Source organism: Elgaria multicarinata, chromosome 3, assembly GCF_023053635.1.
Source record: "Elgaria multicarinata webbii isolate HBS135686 ecotype San Diego chromosome 3, rElgMul1.1.pri, whole genome shotgun sequence".
NCBI classification, from domain to species: domain Eukaryota; kingdom Metazoa; phylum Chordata; class Lepidosauria; order Squamata; family Anguidae; genus Elgaria; species Elgaria multicarinata.
Window position 1 is genome coordinate 22,473,980 of NC_086173.1, and position 21,710 is coordinate 22,495,689.

Consider the following 21,710-nt stretch of genomic DNA (forward strand, 5'->3'; position numbering starts at 1 on the left):
CTTGGCCATGGAAACCCACTGGGTGACTTTGGGCCAGTCACAAACTCTCAGCCCAACCTACCTCACAGGGTTGCTGTTGGGAGGATAAAATGGAGAGGAGGAGGATTATGTATGCCGCCTTGGGTTTCTTGAAGGAAAAAAGGCGGGATATAAATGCAATAAATAAATAAATAGTAATAAACATTTGACAGTATCTGATAACTGGCATTCAGAAGCAGTCAAAATGGCAGTTATCACATGATAGCCTGGCTGTCTAAAGTTGCTATCCAAGGGAAACTCTTGCTAATTTTGTACCAATCCAAAGCAATACTTGACAGTATTTGAAAGCTGGCATGCAGTAGATGAATGTATTTGACAGCTGTCATGTAATTCACAGTATGCATTTTAGCTTAAATCTGTTCGTTCATTTAGGCAACCAATTTTTTAATTTTTTTCATTTGATGTCATTCTGGAATCTGGCTCAAAAATATGAATTGTGAACTCTCTGAAATGTTGTGATTCCATCCCTGACTCTTTTAGCATGCCACATGAACCTGCTCTGAAAATATTACATTCTCATGAGAAGTTTTGTGCTCATGTACAGATACCCAAAGACAAAATATTGATGTATCAGGGGTTTTGCTGTGAAGGAAGGTGTTTATGTTGGTGAGTTGCGATGTAATTTTCTCTCTTCTTCCAGGAACAGATTGGCTGGCGTAATGTGACGAAGTTATTGGTCTTCACGTCAGATGGCGCTTTCCACACAGCAGGGGATGGGAAACTGGGTGGAGTCTATATGCCCAATGATGGCCGATGCCACCTGGATGCTAACGGCCTCTACACAAAGAGCCACCTATATGTAGGTCCCTCTCAGCTATTTCGAAAGGCAGTAAACATAGAGATTACTTCTCAGTCCAACAACATCTGGAGGGCCATACATTCCCCATCTCTGATATATTGGATGTTGATGGCTCAGTGCAGATGTAACCCTGCCAGTGGAGGCCGGTAGCTCCTATTTCACTGGGGCTGTGAATCCACTCTGGGTTTCATTCAGAACTCTACAGAAACTATCCAAGGTGCTGAATCCATTTTGGGGGTAGCTCCTTTAGAGTTCTGACTGGTTCTGACTGAAACCCAGACCAGATTCACTGCCTCACTGAAATAGGAGCTACCGGCCTCCACTGAACCCTGCCCTATTGCTTAACAATGGTTAGGTAACCGGGAGTGCCTCCTGGGCTCCATCGTCTTCCCTTTCTTTCCCCCTTGGTCTTGTGTGCTCCTCCCGTTGTTACACAGGCATTCTTCTCCACCCCTTTCAGTTTTGGAACTAACAGTGTTTAGCATTACATGTGTGAAAGCATGTCCAACCCCACAATATGCAAACCAGTTTTTGCCGATGCTTGCAGTGTTCTGACTCTAACTGTGGTTAAAGTTACCAGTAACCGTAGTTACTGCTCTGAAACTGAAAGAGGGGAAAGGGGAGAGGAGTGTGAGGAAATAGGAATAAGGAGGAAGAGGTGTGTATGAACCTGAGGTGTGTATGCTCCTGATTCGCTGCTTGTGGACAGCCTTTCAGGCAGTGTTACGACCTACAATGAGCCAGTGACAACTGTGGGGTCAGCATGATAATGTAGGCCTTATGCCTGACTGTAGGCAGGGGTGTGTCCCATGTTAATGTCTTCTCTGAGAAAAAACATTGAAGATGAGAATGTTTACTATACAGTCATGCCTTTAAGTTCTCAGTAGATGTGGCAATAATTGTGTCGCTGCTACCAAAAATGGCAGTGACACCCCAAAAATGGCACCTATGGGCCTTGCTCCCCTCCCCACTTCCAGAATGCCTAGATTGAATATCTGTGTCATGATGTCATGGTATCCCACGTTTCCTCCACCAGTGGCAGCCAATGATGGTGGGCTGGGGAAATGTGTGCTGTCATGATGTCACAATGCAGCTAAATCTCACTAAAGTTGACAGGTGTGAAACTGCCATGTATGGTGATGGATGCATATTTAGCATTACATCTAATTTGGGCCATGGAAGAAATGTACTTTTTACATGATGTCTTGTGAAACCCCTAGCTGGGGTAGGCAACCTGGTGCCCTCTACAAATCCCACAATCCTTCACCATTGGCCATGCTCACTGGGGTTTATGGACATTATTATCTGCAACATCTGGAGGGCACCTGTCCCAGGCACAGAGAACTATCTTGCAAATGCCCCCTCCTAGGTCAAGTGAAGTTTGTGGCTAAGTGATTAGAGCAGATAAGCTTCTATTCATTCAAATATATAAAGCTGCCTTCTCATTGAGCCAGGCCCATGGGTCTGCCTAACCCAGTGTGGTCTGGTGTGCCTGGCAAGGCTACTCCCAAGATCTTGGGCAGCGGCCTTTCCCAGCCCTACTGCTGAAAGTCCATTTAACTGGGGATAGCTGGGACCTTCTGCATGCGGAGCATGTGTGTCGGGGTAATCACTGAAATTAAGCGTGCTGTAAAATACAGACTCGCAGTGATAGCAGCGTATACAGCGGCTCTTAACTATGAACATAGCAAAGACTAAAAAATATAAGGCAGAGATTTTTGTTTGTAGGGTACAAAAATAAATACTTTACTGACAGAAAATAATTAGTTATGGCAAAACAATGTACAATTCAATACTCACACATGGTCACATGATATACAGCTTACAACAGGGTTCACAGCAACAAGAGTGATGATTTAATCTGGTTACAGTGATTCCAAACACTCTTTATATACATTTTCCAGTACAAATGATGCAATCAATAATTGGCACTAATAGAAAAATTAACACTATGTCATAGTCCAATTATTCAATCAAGCCCATCTGCAAAGTTAATCTTTCAGTGATTGTCTTTTGCTGATTTCACACTTTATCCAGGATTTGCAGAATCGTCCAGAAATATGGAAAAGGAAAAACAGAGTCCAGCTCCACCACTGAGCTATGGTTGCACCCATGGCTTTCTAAAGATCATGACTCTAATGTTCTTTACTGGGGTGGGGTGAAGGGAAGATCCCAAATTCTGTGGCCAGCTAATTAAGATTCTGGTATAAATGATGCAGAGTAGTTATTATTTACATAATAACTTGTTGTTGTTGTAGACTTCAGAACTTTTAGACTGGAGGGCAGAGAGCCATACTTTCTACACCAAAAGGAATGGTGGGAGGTAGTGAAGTAGACGAGAGAGAAGAGGATGGGGGTGAAGAGGCCCTCTCAGTATGATCCCAGGCTCTGTCTCTTTGCAGGACTACCCCTCAGTGGCACACTTGGCCGAGGTGCTGTCGGAATCCAACATCCAGCCCATCTTCGCGGTGACTGGCTCCAGGCTTCTTATGTATGAAGTGAGTGCTGCTCCGGAAGGGGGCGCGCGTGGCTGTGAGGGGGATGCCTGACGCGTGGGGAGGCATACCTCACTCTTGGCCATTCCTTTCCTCTCCAGGAGCTGAGCAGACACATTCCCAAGTCGGTGGTTGGCGAGCTAAAGGAAGATTCCAGCAATGTAGTGCAGCTCATCGCGGAGGCCTACAGTGTGAGGAGGAGCAGGGCTAGCAAGAGGGGCAGAAGTGTTTCAATGTCAAAATGCCCAGAGGAGCAGCTGTGTTAGTCTTCTGCAGCAAACACGGTTCATTCCCCCCATCCCATATGAAAAGTGTGGCCTGAAAAGGCACTTTCATCCAGTCAGCATGGCTGATGATTCTGGGCATTGCCTTCCTTCCTTCCTGTAGTGTGTGTAGCCTGGCTCGCTTGCTTGAGTCATCTACTGTCTGTGGGCTCTTGTCAATTCTGTAGCACGTCTAAAATTAAGTGGGGGTGGACCCAATCAGTACCCATATGAGAAACCACTGGGGAGCTCCATGTATTTTGCTTGAGGTCTGTCAGGAGATGGTTTGAAGGCATTATTACTACTTTTAAGAACAAAACTGGTGTTCCACTGCAGGCACTGTGAACTGCTTGGAGGGGAAGCCAGTTGCATATCTCTGAGCTCCTTTGATGAAAAACACAGTATAAGTCACTCTTCCTCATCTTGGTACCATCCAATTGTTTAGACTCCATCATTCTTAGACAGCACAGTCAATGTTCAGGGATGCTGAGAGTTGTAGTCCAAATGTGGAGGGCACCAGGTTGGAGAAGGCTGGTATAAGTGAGTATAAGTCTGGCATGGCTCGCATTTGCTGAATCTGCCCTCTGCTTGTGGCACTCTCTAATTCAGGAGTGGGGAAAATCATGAAGGCTCCTGCCTCAATAAACCCCCCTTTTTATTGTGAATATCAACAAAACAGAACAGAAAATACATCATGTAAAGAAAAAAACCACATTACATACATAGAAATATCATTTTTCATTATGTGTACCGTTCATTAAAAAACGGGGGGAAGAGGGAGAGAGTTATATATAGGTTTCAAGAAAAGCAGACCAGATATCCATGTATTTATCCACTCGCAAGTTACGCCTATATAACACCTGTTCAAAAGTTGATAGTGTTATAGGTCTTCAGTCTGTTTCATTATGGGAGGTGAGCATTTATCCTTCCAATGTGACAGTATAAGTTTTTTGGCTGTCGGAAGGGCCCTGAAGGGTCTCCCGCCTCAATAATAAAGCCTTGAATTGAAGCACTTGCCTGGTAGCAAAAGGTGGCAAGGAATTGCAGGCAGGCAGGAGACCAGGCTGGTGGAAGAGATTCAGAGTGCCCCGTCCTTCCTCTGGGCCCTGCTTGGAAACATACGCCAGCGGCCAGAGCAAGGAACCTCCTTCCTCCACGTCCATCATAGAAACGCAGTGGGGCTGCCGCTGGTGGAGGGTCAGAGTTAGAATCACAGAATAGCAGAGTTGGAAGGGGCCTACAAGGCCATCGAGTCCAACCCCCTGCTCAATGCAGGAATCCGCCCTAAAGCATCCCTGACAGATGGTTGTCCAGATGCCTCTTGAAGGCCTCTAGTGTGGGAGAGCCCACAACCTCCCTAGTTCTCCATCCCATCTCTGCCAACCCAAGCAGGCTAATAAACTCTCTCTTTTTTTACAGGCTACTAACTTTTGTGGACTTATTTGCAAGGTTGCAACAATATTAGACGATGAGGATGGTTATAAAATATTATAATAAATAGTGGTGGACACATCCGTTAATCTCAATCTGGCCAAGGTTGTCGGATTTTTAAGGTCAAGCTTGTTTCATCCTGTTTCTTCATCATCTTACGAATATATTCTTTTATTCTATATGTTGTATGCATTTTTTAAACTTGCATATTTTTTCCAGGCATTTTACATTGTTGAAATGTAGTTTAAACACACACACACACACACACACACACACACACACACACACACTACAATGACAAACAAACAAATGCATCAAATCTAAATCTAGTTGTTGACAGAGGGTAGTTCATAAAAGCAAATTATATTTACTCTCTTTCTCACAATCTGAGGAAATTTTTTGACAAATATTGCTGAGTATGTCCCTGATTTTTATATAAAATAACAGTGTTTTATAAAAATCAGATAAAGCTAATTTCAGTTGGTAAGTTATTTTTTCTGCCTTGGCTATTTGCCACAGCTTTATTGTTAAAAGTTCTGCAGTTTCCCGACTTTTAACTGTTACTTTGCAAGCTGCCTCAGCATGAAATACAATTTTGTATGTACATTTTTTCCAAATATATGCATTTTGTGCACATGTTCCCCTAATATACACATTTTATGTGCATGCTTTCCCCAAGATGAGCTGTATTGGAAAGCTTGCTAAAATGCGGATATTGGTATGCCACTCTTTATCTAGCTTTGTTCTTAAAAGTTGAAAGTGTTTCAGACGACTCAATAAGCCACAGTGGTTAAGTATTTTGAGCTAAACATTATGGTTTAGCGTGTCACGTGAACTATTCCTAACCATGGTGGCTTCATAACCACAGTTTAAACATGCTCACTTACCATTTGCTGCAAAAAGGTTATCAGCCTAACCATGGCTTAGTGTATTGCTGAACAGGCCCCAAAATTGTCTCAGTAATCTTTACAACAGCCTTGAAAAGTAGGCCTGCATTGCTGTCTTCCAAGGGTGAGAAATAGTGGCTTGTCTAAAGCCAGTCAGTGAACATATGACCACATTGAGGTTTGAAGCACACATCTTCCCAGCTCATAGCTGTGGGTGGTACCACACCAGCATGAGGGTTGGCCTTCATGGGCATCTGGACCGTTCTCCCAGTGCAGTGCCATAGCCTCAGAAGACACAGGATTGCTCTCTCTCTGAGCCAGGTAGGCCACATCCTCAATGTCAGTCTCTCCGCAGAGCCTCTCATCCTCTGTGAATTTGGAGCACTCCGCAGACCTCCCTCCCGGTATCTCCATTGCTTACGACTCACATTGTGGTGGCTCAGAAACATATGGACGTGTGCAGGGTGGAGAATGCCTTGGTGTACGCGTCAACGAACTGGTGAGTGCTTAGGTCATTGACTACCAAAAGAGGCCTAAAACACAAATGAGGCCTATATCACAGGTGATGCTGGACAGGGCTAGCCCAAGAAATTTTGATACCTGAGGAGAAGGACAAGATGGTATCCTCACCATTCCATGTCCAGAAGCCAGCCAGATTAGCAGTTGAAGCTTACCTCAACGGTGATGACAGGACTGGACCTGAGGGCAGCAGGAGAGTTTAGGGGCTTAAAGCAGGCCATGTCACAGCCACATCTTTGTCCTCCATCACCTCACAGTCAGTCCCACTCCTCAGTGTCTGATGCCTGAGGCAGCCATCTGACCCTGCCTAATGGTAGGGCTGGCCCTAAAATGGGAGGTTGCTCTCTGCTTATTCATTCCCCTTCCATAGGTGCAATTCACAGTGAGGATCAAGGCTACCACCTGCCTAACTGGGCCTCAGAAACTGGTGCTACGAGTGCTTGGAGTGGGCGAAGAACTGCAAGTAGAGCTAACGACGGCATGCGAATGCCAGTGTGGAGACATCCAACCCTACGCTGAACACTGTTCTGGTGGCCACGGCAATCTCACCTGTGGCATCTGCAGGTATTTATTTTTATTACAACTTTTTTAAAAAAACAACACCCTTTTTTGTATCATTTTTTTTTAAAAAAACACCCCTCTAATGTGGCTAACAGAGAAATTAAAAGCAGTAAAATCTGAATGTATAGAAATGAAGTTTTGATTTACGTTAAAAACAGTTCAAAAGACAGTGTCTAACAGTGTCCACTGGAAGAGAGAGGTTTTAGCTCCACATGACTAAAGTTCAGCAGTGACACAGCTAGGCCAACCTCGACGTTGGGCATGTCTTGGGGCATTCCTTTGCTGTTTGTCCCTTCTTCCTAGCAATTTGGAGGTACCCTTCCTCCATTGAGCTATCCTAGATAACAGCCATTGACAGAGCTATCCTCCATAGATCTGCCTAATCCAGGGGTGGATAACTGCAGACATTCCAGGAGCTACTTTCACATATACACCGACACCCCTGTGGTCCTCCCTCCCCCTCCCTAATGCTGGCAAAAAAACTTACCTATTTATCACCAAATGGTAAACAGGTCAAATTTAGCTTGCTCCTTAGTCGTAAATTAATTATTTTTTGCCATGGTTAATTTCAGTGGCGTGTTGGGGGCATCAGGGAGTTGGAGGGGCTGGAATGTGCCCTGTGGGCCATGTATTTGACCACCCCTGGCCTAATCATTTAAAAAAGCCATCTAAGTTTGTAGCTGTTGGTAGTGAATTCCTTAAGTTATTTACATGTTGTGTGAGGAAATAATTCCCCCTGCCCCTCTGGCCTGAATCTACAACCGTTTTGACATTGACTTGACCTTGGGTTGAACTCAGGACCTGAGAGGAAAGGACCTTCTGTGAAAGCTTGTGGAAGGTCCCTCTATGTTCCAAAACCCCGACTCTCAGCTGCTATTCGTGTTTCTCCAAGCTCAAGGCATACTGGCTGTTTTGCATTTTGGAGGTGTCTACCCCACAATAATCTACGGGTTTCAGCTGATTCATTGTTGCGTTTTTCCCCCAAAGAAGCTACCGCGCAAACAGGACAAACAAACCGGAGGCCTGACTGTGTTTTTGATTTATATATTTCATGCATTAGAAATTATTTATTTTAAAAAGGTGATACGATTGCATCAGGAGTAATTTTCATGTACAGTTTTGTTAGGCAACCAGTAGTTTGCCATTGATGAGCGTGCAGGCGGATGCATCAGTTATATCTGTAAATAAACAAGGTTAATTATCACTGTCCATCCCTGAATGTATATCTTGGGGTCTGACATGGGAAGTCCACTTCTGCCAACACAATTGATTCCTCTTAAATTTGGATCTAATATCCTAAATTCTAGTATTATGTGAGAGAGAAAATAACAGTTCTCACTATTTAAAATTCTAGAAACCTCTATCCAGTCCCGTTCCATCCCCACCTCCCAATTAAAAAAAAATGAGCTAAAATATGTTCATCTTTCTTCATAAGAGGGAGCTCCACATCCTTTGATCATTTAGGGTGCTCTTCCAGGGGACAGAAGTCAATTGAACTTGTTGAGGGAAGAAGAGAAAAGGTGTAAAGGCGGTGAGGCTGGGAAAAGATAATGAAGCAATAGGCCTGACATGGTCTGTTGAGCTCTGACAAACCCAGAGCAGCTCCAATTTGACACACACACACCCTTTGCCATTATAGCTGTCAGGAGGGCTACATTGGACGGCTGTGTGAGTGCAAGCAAGAGGAGGTGCTCGACCCGGAGGCCAGGTGCCGAGATGTGAACGACACAGGCCCGGTCTGCAGCGGCAAGGGCCATTGTGTGTGTGGGAAATGCCAGTGCAACGGCCAGGCAAGTGGGCCCCTTTGCAGCTGTGACAACACGATCTGCGACCGGTACAACGGGCAGCTCTGCGCAGGTAAAATCACGTGTCATCTTCCAAAAGCAAGATTGTCACCTTTCTTTAACCTTGTGAATTCTGGGAAAGGCAGTCCTGAGCTGCACCAGTGGGGGCAAAAATGAGTAGGATACTGGCAGTGCAATCTCATACACGTCTACTCAGAAGTAAGCCCCGCTGAGCTTAGTAGGTCTTACACCCAGGTATGTACAGAATTGCAACCTGAGGGGGAGTGTCTCCATGTGTCTTAATGTGAAGCTGGTTATTAATGCCTAATGTTGTATGTGCCAGTGTAGTGTAGTGGCTAAGGTGTTGGACTGGGAGTCGGGAGATCCGGGTTCTAGTCCCCACTCAGCCATGGAAACCCACTGGGTGACTTTGGGCCAGTCACAAACTCTCAGCTCAACCTACCTCACAGGGTTGTTGTTGTGAAGATAAAATGGAGAGGAGGAGGATGTACGCCACCTTGGGTTCATTGGAGGGGGAAAAGGTGAGATATAAATGTAATAATAAAATAAATAAAATAATTTTGTATGTGCACTGCAATTCAGTAAAAGCACAGAATGGGGGTAATGTGGTCCAGGATTCCGTTTCCTCAGACTTCTGGCTTTCATTTAAAAAGAGTGTGTTCCTAGTCCATATGGTGATGAAGAGATGACTGGAAGTGTGCAGGCAATGCCTGCTAAAATCTCAGAAACCAGCTGGGAGTGGGCGAATAAAATCTACATATAATAATGGGTGGAATTGGTTTTGTGAAGGGACCCCATGGTGCTGACTAATCTCTCTCTCTGCTGATAGGCAATGGGCAATGCAGGTGTGGCCAGTGCGAGTGCTATTTGAACTACACGGGCAGTGCCTGTGAGTGCAGCCCAGATACCAGTGGGTGCAGACAGGAGGGCACCCCATGCAGTGGGCATGGACACTGCGTCTGCAACAGATGCCGCTGTGATGCTGGTTGGTTTGGCAGCCACTGCAGCCACTGTTCTGACTGCCAGACACCCTGTGAAGAGCACAGGTGAGACGGTGACATGATCTTAGGAGAGCAGGTAAAGTTGGGCCGATGGGGGTGGGGAGCAAGCAGGAGGCTCAACAAGCGAGGGCTTGATCTACTTCGTAATAAGTGTTGGAGCGGCATCTTTGTAATTACATACAAATACTGCAGCCTTGATTATGTGTTTTTGCAGTATTGAGGCTGCAGTATGCAATTACAGTGAAAAAGGTGGTAACCTGGAGGAGTCCGCTACCCATTGCCATACTGTGAGCACAAAAAAGAAGGGGATCCAGAATCATTAAGCTTCATCCCACGTACCTACTTCCCTCGGATTATCTCCGTAGCACTAAGCTTTTGCGGTTGTTGTTTTTGCTACCGGGCAACAGCGATCCTTTGCTTACCAGGAAGCGAGTTTAAGGGGGGAAATGTAAAAAATCATAAAAAATCAACGGATGTCCCGATTCAATTCAAATTTGGTATGCTTAAAGCTCTCCCTAATATCTATTACTGTGCCAATTTTGGTGTCTTTATCTTTAAAGCTTACACAGATGTAAGCATTTGTTTAAAATCCTGCTCCTGTGCCCCAGCGGCGGCTCAGAAGATACGCTCAAAAAGTAGAGGCTAAATACGGTGAATCTTTTTGCTTTATTGCACAATTAAGGCAGGATGCATAGGAGTACTTCACAATCAAAGCAGATTATAAGGTGGAAAACTTCTGAGTCCTTTGCATGCAATTCGCAGTGATTGCACAGTATAGCGCTGGTGCAATAAAGCTCATAGTTATCATTCCTGCCCACAGAAGGGTACCACTGGTGGAACGGGACTTCCACATTCTTTCCTCCCCCTGCAACCCCCACATGCCCTCCAAATCTGCTCTAGGTTGGAGAACCCTTTGGGGATTTGGAAAGCACATGGGGGGGCGGGTTTGCAGGGAGAAGGTGAGTGGGGAGGATTGAATGCAGAAGTCTGTTCAGGCAGCGTTGTCCTTCTGTGAGCATGATAACGATTCTGGATCCGACCCTAGGGCAACAAATAATCCCAATACGAGCATGGAACACTGTTTTAATTATTCTGCTACCTCTGGGTTGGATCGAGTTTTAGGTGCATGCCACCGGGCTGGTGGGAGCTGATTTCCCCACCCTCTCCTCCCCACGGCAGCCCCTCCAGCCAGTGGGGGCTGGTGGCTCTGATTCCGGTAGGGCTGCGAATCCATTCTTGGTTTTAGTCACAACCAGACGGAACTCCAAAGAAGCTATCCATGGGACTGAACCTATTCTGGTGGCAGTGTTCAGCGCCTTGGATAGCTCCTTTGGAGTTCTGTCTGGTTCTGACTAAAACCAAGAATGGATTCAGAGCCCTACTGAAATCGGATCCGCCAGACTCCATCCATCTGAAAATGCTACACAGGAGGCTCAGGGAGGTGAGCTGTGGTGTGGCTTGGCAGAGGCAGTTTCCGTGAGCAGAGACCTTCCATGAACTGAAGACGGATCCTGGATCCTCCCCTCTGTGTTTAATAATTAAAACAGGGCACTGGTGCCTAATGGGCACTACAGTAGAAGGTTTTTTTTCCTAGTGAGCCATGCTGTGTTGACATGCGATAATGTACAGTGCAGTACAGAAGAGCGCGTTAGTAGTAGTAGGACTATCAATTAACTACTTCATCAAAGCAAGGAATATGCTATCAGGGTTTGATCCAGATTTAGTCATACTTTGAGTAGATTCACTGAAATAATTGGGAATTAACTTAGTCATGAGTAAATCTGGATCTAACCCTCTGTGTTTCCTCTTTTATGGTAAGTCCAAAAAACCCGGACAAACTCCCTCCCTTGCAGATTTTCACCTTATTACAGCCGCAGCTCCCAAATTAGGAACATTCGCTCATGGTGAACAGGCTACATAACTCTAACCTCAAGCATCCCTGATCACGTGGCCAAACACTTTATCCTGGGTGCTGGGACGTGTGTGTGGAGAGATTTTTTTTTAAAGGATCCTATCAGATTCATTCTTTATTGTTTCTATAACCCAGAAGGATAGGTCTTTTAATTTGTGTGATTTCTCTTTCCAATGGTGAAAAAGTGGTGCTCCTTCTATTCCGCGTTTGATCTTGCTAATGTATAGCTTTCCACAGGGACAGATTATGCCATATACCACAAATGCAGTATTGCACTTGGTGAAGTCCTTCAAAAAATACTCGCCATTTTTTTTAAATATTTATTTATTAAACTCTATTTAACAAAACAGTTTTAAAAAAGTTAAAAATATATATAAAAACATACAAGTCAGACAGCGTTTCTAATAAATACACAAACACGATTTCTGTAGATGCCGAACCAAGCTTGTTTCCTTCAATTTACTGTGGTCAGAGGAAGATTTGTTAAACCAGAGTTGGATGCCACATCTGTACCATTGATGTAATTGAAAAAAGGAGACCATATTTCATTGAATGGGTCATAGCTAAGTTGGCCCGACGAGACTCTGCAGTGGTAGGTTAATTTTTCAGAGCAGGCTATATCCCACACTTTCCCTTTCCATCCAGTGAGTGTAGGGCCCTTCGGATCCTTCCAGTGTTCGGCGATTTCTAAACGAGCTGCCGTAAGGAGGATAAATACCAATTCTTTATGGGTAAGGGAAGGGTTTAGAGCGTTGGGCAGGGACAGCAGGGCCAGGCTTGGTTCTGGAAAGATTATCTGATCAGTGGCCTTAGAAATTATATTGAAGATAGTTTCCCAGAACTGCTTCAGGGCCTTACACTCCCACCACATATGTATGCAAAAGCCCTTTTCATCGCATCCTCTCCAACACAGTGGGGAGATTGAAGTCGTTGCATGCGAGAGTTGAATTGGAGTTATATACCATCTTAATATAACCTTGAGGGCTGACTCCTGTATGCGGGACGATATTGTTCAGAGAGGGGGATTTATCCAAATTTGTTTCCATTTTATATCTTCAATCTGTATATGTAGATCAGTTTCCCATATGCTCCTCAGAGCCAGGGAGAAGCCACCACCCTTCTCAAGCAATAGGTCATAAATTGCTGAGGTCACGCCTTTATCTTTCCCTTTGGATCTCACACATAGATGCTCAAAGGGAGAGAGAGGGCGAAAATCCGTCTCGCTACTGAATCTTTTGTTTAAGAATGTTCTGACTTGTGTCAGTTGGAGCCAAGAGGGATTGATCCCTTTTAGCTTGTCTTTTAGTTGACTATCATTAATTATTTGGTCTTTGACTAAAAAGTCCATCAAACGATAGATCCCCTTACTATCCCACCCAGCAAACTGGGCATATTTATCTTCATGTCTAAAAGATGGATGATCTAAAAAAGGTAGCATTGGAGACTCTGGGGGAGAGAGATAGGTTGACCATTTTTTCCATATTGCTAGGGTAAGGCGTGTGAATGGATTGGAGATTTGTTTGACGATGGTCCAGGAAGTTTTTAGGAAGGGGAGAGCTGGAATTGTGGGTTGTTGGGATATCGTTTCTATTTGTACCCAGGGAATACTAGTCTCACAGTTGATTATTTTGACTAGCTGCCTAAGCTGGAAGGCCTCAAAGTACATCACTAAATTGGGCATTCCTAGGCCTCCTTTTGTGAGTTTCCTATATAACGTCCCCTTATTTATACGGGAACATTTGCCGTGATTGACAAAGCGGTCTAGTGTAGCTTGCCATTTGAAGAAGGACTTAGGAGGGATATTTATAGGTAAGGCCTGATAAAGGAATAATATTTTGGGCAATAAAGACATTTTTATTGCGGCTATTCTGCCAAGGTATGTGAGTTTTAGTTGGCTCCATTTAGTAAGGTCATGGAGGATCTGATTAGACAGTTTCCCAAAATTTCTTTTAAGCAGCTGCAGTGGGTTTTTTGAAATAGTCACTCCTAGGTAGCGAAACCCCCCATAGCATGGTTTGAAGCCTGTTTGGACATACAGAGAATTTGTAGTCTCTAGGGGAGTGTTCAGTGTCATAAGAATTGATTTTTCTTTATTAATTTTGAGACCTGAGACTTTTTTAAAGGCTTCTAGCTCACATAGTAGCTGAGATAGGCCACTAGAAGCGTTGCTGAGCATAAGAAGCATGTCATCAGCATAAAGATTTATTTTATGTTCTGCTCCCTGGATGTATATGCCCTTTATATCTTTGTTGGTTCTTATTTTGGAGGCAAGACTTTCTATTATTATAGCAAAAAGGAGGGGAGATAATGGGCATCCCTGTTTGGTACCTCGAGAGAGTCGTATGGGACGAGAGTCAAAAATATATCTCCCTTGCAGATTTTCACCTTATTACAGCTGCAGCTCCCAAATTAGAAACACTCGCTCATGGTGAACAGGCTACATAACTCTAACCTCAAGCATCCCTGATCACGTGGCCAAACACTTTATCCTGGGTGCTGGGACGTGTGTGTAGAGAGATTGAATTTCTATGCAGGAGTGGAAGTGGAGTGAGTAAAAGCACAGGGCGGAAACGGACTCCTCTGTACATTTGCAGGGACTGTGCGGAGTGCAAGGTCTTTGGGAGTGGGAATTGCAGCAGCTTGTGCAACCAGACGGTGAAGGTAGTGCCAGCAGCCACCACGAATGAGGGCTGGTGCCAGACGAAGGCAAAAGATGGCAGCCTCCTCATCTACATCATCGAGAAGGACGAGACGGGCACTGTCACCCTGATTGTGAGCAGCAAAGAGGGTGAGTGGAACGGAGAGCATTCGGAGCAGTGCCGGCTGCAGGCTTTGGCGGGCCCTTGGGCAAGACACGCTCAATGGCCCTCAACCTACATTGTGTCTGCCTCCCCACTGCCATGGTCACCAGCTGCTCTTGCTCCTCCTCCTCCTCTTTCTCATCACTGCTACTACTTGCTTGTCAGGCAGAAAGCCAGGGAGAAAGTTCATTGTGGTATCTCTTCCTCCTCCTCCTGCCCACCCCATTGGCTGGGCCAGGAAGTGAGGCAGGGGAACGAGCAGGTTGTAGTGATGAGAAGCAGCATGTCCAGGAGCTTTGTCAGTGGGACCCTGCTGAAGTGTGAACTCTGGGCAGGCATCTGACCGTGCCTATCCTTGATAGGAAGAATGGGTAGCTGGGAGAACCTTTGACGCAGTGTACCTGTTGGTGAGGAACAGCAGCAGGAGCTGGGGAGGAGCCATAGCTCTATGTAATAGAACACCTGCTTTACATGCAGAAGGTCCCAGGTTCAACCCCCAGCTTCTCCAGATAGGGCAAGGAAAGAATCCTGCCTTAAAACCCAAGAAAGCTGCTGTCAGTCAGTGTCAACAGTACTGGGCTAGATGGACCAATGGTCTGACTCAGTATAAGGCACCTTTCCCAAGTTCCTATTTTCCTAGGAGCTATTGCACTTATGTCCTGCTTAGTGGGCTTCCCGGAAACATCTGGTTGGACACTGTTGGAAACGAGGTTCTGGACTAGATAGGCCTTTAGTCTGATCCCGCCAGACTGCTCTTATGTTCTTGGCAGCATGTTAATCTAAAGCAAGCAGGGTAAATCTTGGTATCACTTAAGCAACCTTGTCCTCCAGAGTCGTAAGAAACTTCTATCCCAAGCTATGTGTGATTGAATGGCCCTGTTCAGACAACTCGCTAAAGCACATTGGTTAAGCACTTTGAGCTAAACATTATGGCTTAGCGTGTCACATGAAAAATTCCTAACCATGGTGGCTACATATCCAGTTTAAACATGCTTACTAACCACTTGCTGCAAAAGAGTTAACAGCCTAACTGTGGCTTAGCATGTTGTCTGAACAGGCCCAATGTGCCATGTATATTGATGGTACTATAGAAATCGCCACCACCACCAAACTCTGCCTTTTGGTCTATTTAGGAAGCTGACTTGTCATACGGATAGACTGATCTCATATTCAGGAAAATCACACAGTAGAGTCCTGGCACAACTGTGCCACTTTAGAATGCAGAAGGGGGAAATGTATCCTTGCAGTGTAGTGGTAAATTTTTGAAGCGAAGGTGGCTCATCATGGCAGTCCCCAGAGGAGTCCAGAAATTCAGGCAGCTGCATTGATCCATATGAATGGCCCAGTCCTAGGAATTCTCATCTCCACCAGGAGCAGATGTGTTGTAAAGCTCATGGGTCTTAATGGCCCATTCAAGACCAGGCCACCCCAAAATACTCTTTATCACAACAGGGAGAAATCTATTGTGGCTGGGAAAATTAATTTCTCCCCAACTACTGTGAAAATTGCAGCTAAGCTCAGAGGGAACAGGGAATTCCAAGGGGGGGTGGCGGCAGATGACCTCCGTGTCGCTGCAAATCAAAAATGGCAGACGCTGCATCCCCATGAGCCCTGGCTCCACTATGCCCTATTTGAATTCCTCTCTGCCCTTCCTCCAACCCCCGACCAAAGAAAGTTAGCCTGGGAGGTAGAAACGTTCAAGCTTAAGGTTTGCCCCGATGTACTAGCTTTGCTGTGCTAAAGAATTGTCTCCTACTTAGAATCATAAAATTAGAACGGATCTCCAAGCTTCTAGTCCAGCCTTCTCTTAATATGTTGCCTCTAGATGCCTTGGACTACAACATAGAATCATAGAATAGTAGAGTTGGAAGGGGTCTATAAGGCTATTGAGTCCAACCCCCTGCTCAATGCAGGAATCTACCTTAAAGCATACCTGACAGATGGTTGTCCAGCTGCCTCTTGAATGTATCTAGTGTGGGAGAGCCCACAACCTCCCCAGGTAATTGGTTCCATTGTAGTACTGCTCTAACAGGAAGTTTTTCCTGATGTCCAACCAAAATCTGGCTTGCTGTAACTTGAGCCCGTTATTCTGTGTCCTGCACTCAGGTGATCGAGAAGAGATCCTGGCCCTCCTCTGTGTGACAACCTTTCAAGTAATTGAAGAGTGCTATCATGTCTCCCCTCAGCCTAACATACCCAGTTCTTTCAGTCTCTCCTCATAAAACTTTGTTTCCAACATGACCAGGACAAGGTTGGGGAAGGCTGTTCCCATCCAACCTCTGCCCGCACAGGAAACCCATTACTACAACATCCCTGATAGGTGGTTGTCCTTGTAGGCTAAAGGGGAGAAGTTGTAGAAGACTTATATCATATGGCATTTCCAACCCTAAAACAAACGGAAAGAGGTGAAGTTTGAATCTTGGCACAATTATATGGAAGAAAGTACCTTGAACACTGCAAATACAGAGGAAGTGAGTGTGAATGTTTACTGGTAGGAGAAAGTAGGTTGGGTCCAGCTCTGCCTACTGCATCCCTCTGCCTGATTTTGGAGAGTCCCAACTCACAGCTCACCCTTTCAGCAGTGTCTCCTGACTCTCAGAATAGCATTTTCAGGGGGCTGCCGTGGAAAGGGGAGGGCAGGGAAATTGACTTCTGTCGGTGCAGTAGATCTTATGTAAACCTTGATTCAACCCAGCGTGTGCAACTATAGCAAGGGGGCAGGGGGGAAGTCAAGCAAGAAATGCAGGGAAGGGCTGCTAGGAGAAGGGGCGACCACCTTGCAGATTCCTTCACCTCCTTTCTTCTACCTTGCCAGATGCTACTACACACACAGTCAAGCAAGTGGTCTTCTGGGTGCTGGGCTTCCTGGCAGTGGGGATAGCATTCATTCTGGTGTACCACTATGTCATGGAGTACCTTGACCGGAGAGAGTTCAGACGCTTTGAAAAGGAGCGCGAAAATGCTAAGTGGAATGAGGTCAGTGCTCCCAGCTTCCTCAGTGGAAAGGCCACATCTTGCTCCCTCAGCCTTTCAAGTGGTCATTCCGTTGGATAGGATTCCACCTTCTCCTTATCTGCCTAGGAAATGGCTGAGCTCTGTCCAACTGAGCAGCTGTCTCCCACCACAGAACTAGACTCTTGTCTTAGAATAGAACTAGGAGACCAAAATAACGTCACATCCAAAGCCCAGAACTCTACAAGCTGGAGAGCTAAAAACTTGAAATTTTAAAAAATGCTAATTACATGCACCTAATTTGCCTGATTGTATACCTCCCACTACCCCAAGATTGGCATTTCTTTACTAATACTTCACACCTCAAGACTAGAGATGGAGGAGAAGTCCATTCAGTTCACATTTTAATGTGGACTTGGCCAAATTTCACACTTTCAAATTATTATGCAAACTGAAACTCAAGTTATCCTTCAGAGAATTTGCAATTGTCCGAATTCTGCTATGGAGTTCTCCAATTAAAAATTACATACAAAGATGGATATATTAGGGAAAAGAACATTAAAAATGTGTTCTATTAGGAAAATTGCTTTCAGAAAGAATGTATTAGACGATAATGCATACAAAAATAAATTTGTTGGGAGAAACATGCACAAAAATGAATTTTCATGAAACCTTTAGTCAGGAAGAACTGAACGTAAGAGTGGAAAATTCTCAAAGTTTGAAACAAACCAAACTTATTTTATTTATTTAATTTTTATACCGCCCAATAGCTGAAGCTCTCTGGGCGGTTCACAAAAACTTAAGATGGGAAAAATGAGAAACAGCCATTCTTACCCGAGATCCACCTTTCGCACAAACATATTTGCCTTTAGAGCAATTTGCTTCAGATTAAAGAGTTAATGTGGAACTTATTAACCGCAGCAAGAATTTTGGTAGCTCAAACTTGGAGAAGCACCTCCATCTCCTCACTTACAGAATGGTTAATGAAGGTTTAGAAAATTGCAGAACTGACAAGACCATCAGAGTTTGTAAGATTGGGGGTCAGAAAATAAAAAATCTGGGGGAAATGTAGTATTACTTGGTCTCCTTTCATTCTTTTTCTGAAATGGAAGGTACCATTTTGATACTGGTAAGAGTTTCCCCCCGTAATATTTTATTTTTAAAATTATGACAGTCATATAGATTTATTTATAAATGTGTATAATGTTTCTACTTTGTGATATATATATATATATATTCCATATGTTCCATTATATATTTCATAAATCTATATTTATATATATATATATATATATATATATATATATATATATAAATTGGCTGTTTACAATTTAGTTATTGTTTAGCATTAGATATATGTGTAATTCATATAAGTAATAAAGCTTATTTTTAAAAAAACTAGATCTGCCAAGCGGTGCTCTAATGGCAACTCAAGTGGGTCTGGAACCACCAGCTGTAGACCAAAGTAAGCTGCTGGTGGTTATAGACAAGTCACATGATGAACCTCAGCCCCATTCTAGTGTGGATTAGTTAAGTGTACCACAAAACGGAGCGACTTACTGGTCACTCCACTTGCAGATGTAACATGAACATCTCTCACCATTACTGACTTCTTCCCACTTCATTTGTAGGAGGACAACCCATTGTTCCAAGGAGCCACCACCACGTTCATCAACCCCAAATTCAACGACGAATGCAATGGAAACAGACTCTAAGTGTGCTGGTTGCTAGATATTATGCTGATCTTGGACCAGAGAGTTGTGTTTGAACACTTATTCAGCATTATGGTGACTCAGGAGCCAGTGTGGTGTAGTGGCTAAAGTGTTGGACTGGGAGTCAGGAGATCCGGGTTCTAGTCCCCACTCTGCCATGGAAGCTCACTGGGGCAGGATCTACACTACTGCTTTAAAGCGCTTTATAACAGTTTTGATAACTGTTGAGGCCCAGGACACACTGCATATACAGTTTTCAAAACGTTTTCAAAGTGCTTTAAAAGCAGTAGTGTAGATCCCCTTCTAGTGACTTTGAGTTGGTCACAAACACTCAGCCCAACCTACCTCACAGGGTTATTGTTGTGAGGATAACATGGAGAGGAGGAGGATTATGTACACCACTTTGGGTTCCTTGGAGGAAAAAAGCCAGGATCTAAAGGTAATAAATAAATAAATTATAGCTGAGTGCAGCCTTGGGCACACAGGCATCTCTCAGTTTGACCTACCTCACAGGACAAAGACAAATGTGATAACCTCCAAATGTGCTTAATAAGAATTTGAACCAGATGCAAATCACACTTCAAGACCTTTCTCAAAATGAAAGCTTTTTGGCATTGTGCTTCATTCAGATTCTCAAGGAATCCCCCTCCCTTCAAATCATTGATATAAGAGTAAGGCTGATCCACTTTCATTCAGGAGGAAACCACCCCTTGTGTTTCTTTTGTTTGAGTCATTATTCTGGGTGCTCCTCCTCTGAGACAGGTATTCGATGTAAATATCCACTGCCACTTGATGAAGTAGAAATGTCACCACTGCGAACTCCAAGCAGAGGTTGACTGGAAGAAGAGTAGAGCAGTAAATCATTCAGAAAAGCAGCAACTAAGCTCCCCTGTAGGTAGGTAGATTGCATTCTCGTGGCCCACTAGTAGGTGCCAGGCCACAGACTGGGAATTACTGGAGCAAACAATTGCCTTAGTACAGCCTTCCCACCTTGGTACCCTCCAGCAGTTGTAGTCCTACACACCTAGGTGGTGCCAGGTTGGGGAAGCCTGCTTTAATAGATCAGATCCAGGTCAATTTAGTTCAGTTTTCTGTTTTCAGCGGTGACACCCCTTTGGGTTTTCACAAGCAAGGGATGGCCAGCTCTCAGCGCACTCCCAGTCAAACATTTGAGTGTCTCTCATGTCTAGCAGCTGCATGCACACCATAAAATTAAACTTGTAATCGTAACTGGTTCTTCTCCCCTGGAATTCTGCATATGTACCACCCACACAGCTGCCCGTCACTCTCTCTGCCTGAGCTGGTCTCATGTTTGGTCTTGAAGACCCCAGAATGGTGGCTCTCAGGGACCTCATCATATATGCTGGGGCCATTGGGATTCCAAGCAGCTCTGGAATTCATGGTCATCATGGCAACCGTAGGGCTGTCTCAAAATGTCATCACTCCAACACATGTGGCAGAACCCACTCTGGATATAGTCTTCTCAATCAGGTTGGAGGATTATGGGCAGATCATTACTTTCAGCATCTTTCCCCCTCTGCAAGGTTTGGGGAACCTATGAAAATTATGCCAGTAGTTTGCCATCTGCACTGGCTGCCAGCCCATTTCAAAGCGCTGGCTTTAACCTATAGTCCCAAATGGCTTGGGGTGAGGTTACTTGAAGGGGCATTTCCTCCCAAATCTACCTAACTGAACCATAAGTCACCATCCAAGGTCCTTCTTCAGTTCCCCCCACAAAATAAGGCATGGCAGGTGGCTATAACAGAGGCCTTTTCAGTGACTGTGTAACTCCTTTCTTAAGAGAGGCTCACCTAATTACATTATAGTCTTTCCAACACCAGGTGAAGACCTTATTTTCCCAGGGATTTTAAGAAATGTTTTTAGTGCATTTTCATCTTAACACTTTTATTCCACTGATGTTTTTTTTTTTTACTTTGGTTTTTATGCTGCACTGGTTTTATCTTTTGCTGTTGATTTTATTATGTACTGCTTTTATCATTGTCTATTGTTTAGTATTTGGTGTTTTTAAGTTACTTGTATGCTGCCTAGAGAACTCTGGGGTTTGGGTGGTCTAGAGTGTAAGAGTAAAACATTTTTGGGAAGACACATGAATTTATTGTTTGTGAATTTTGATAGGCCACCTGTTGTTGGTAGCTGACAAGCCCTCCCAAGAGCTGCAGCAGGGATGAGCTTCTCTCCACCCACCACTCTCTTTCACGTAAATTGTACCTTAGATACCAAAGGGAGCTTCTAAGAACTCACACGGAAGGGTTGTGGCTCAATGGTAGAGGACATGCTTTGCATCCATAAGGTCCAAGGTTCAATCTCAAGCATTTCTGGATAGGATTGGGGAAGACACCTGCCTGGTGTTGAGGGGAGACATGATAGCACGCTTCAAATACTTAAAAGGTTGTCACACAGAGGAGGGCCAGGATCTCTTCTCGATCCTCCCAGAGTGCAGGACACGGAATAACGGGCTCAAGTTACAGGAAGCCAGATTCCGGCTGGACATCAGGAAAAACTTCCTGACTGT

General features: G+C 44.5%; 1 protein-coding gene across 1 annotated transcript in view; it reads left to right on the top strand.

The window, feature by feature from the left end:
- Positions 1-21,289, top strand: part of ITGB7 (integrin subunit beta 7) — a 34,400-nt gene extending 13,111 nt beyond the window's left edge. The window contains exons 6-15 of the mRNA XM_063119570.1: positions 680-838; positions 3,241-3,336; positions 3,435-3,524; positions 6,270-6,413; positions 6,804-6,997; positions 8,634-8,851; positions 9,629-9,845; positions 14,307-14,500; positions 17,329-17,489; positions 19,097-21,289. Coding sequence (XP_062975640.1) covers positions 680-838; positions 3,241-3,336; positions 3,435-3,524; positions 6,270-6,413; positions 6,804-6,997; positions 8,634-8,851; positions 9,629-9,845; positions 14,307-14,500; positions 17,329-17,489; positions 19,097-19,180 — 1,557 coding nt within the window. The 3' untranslated portion in view covers positions 19,181-21,289. The remainder of the gene's footprint in view (positions 1-679; positions 839-3,240; positions 3,337-3,434; positions 3,525-6,269; positions 6,414-6,803; positions 6,998-8,633; positions 8,852-9,628; positions 9,846-14,306; positions 14,501-17,328; positions 17,490-19,096) is intronic.
- The last annotated feature ends 421 nt before the right edge of the window (positions 21,290-21,710 follow it).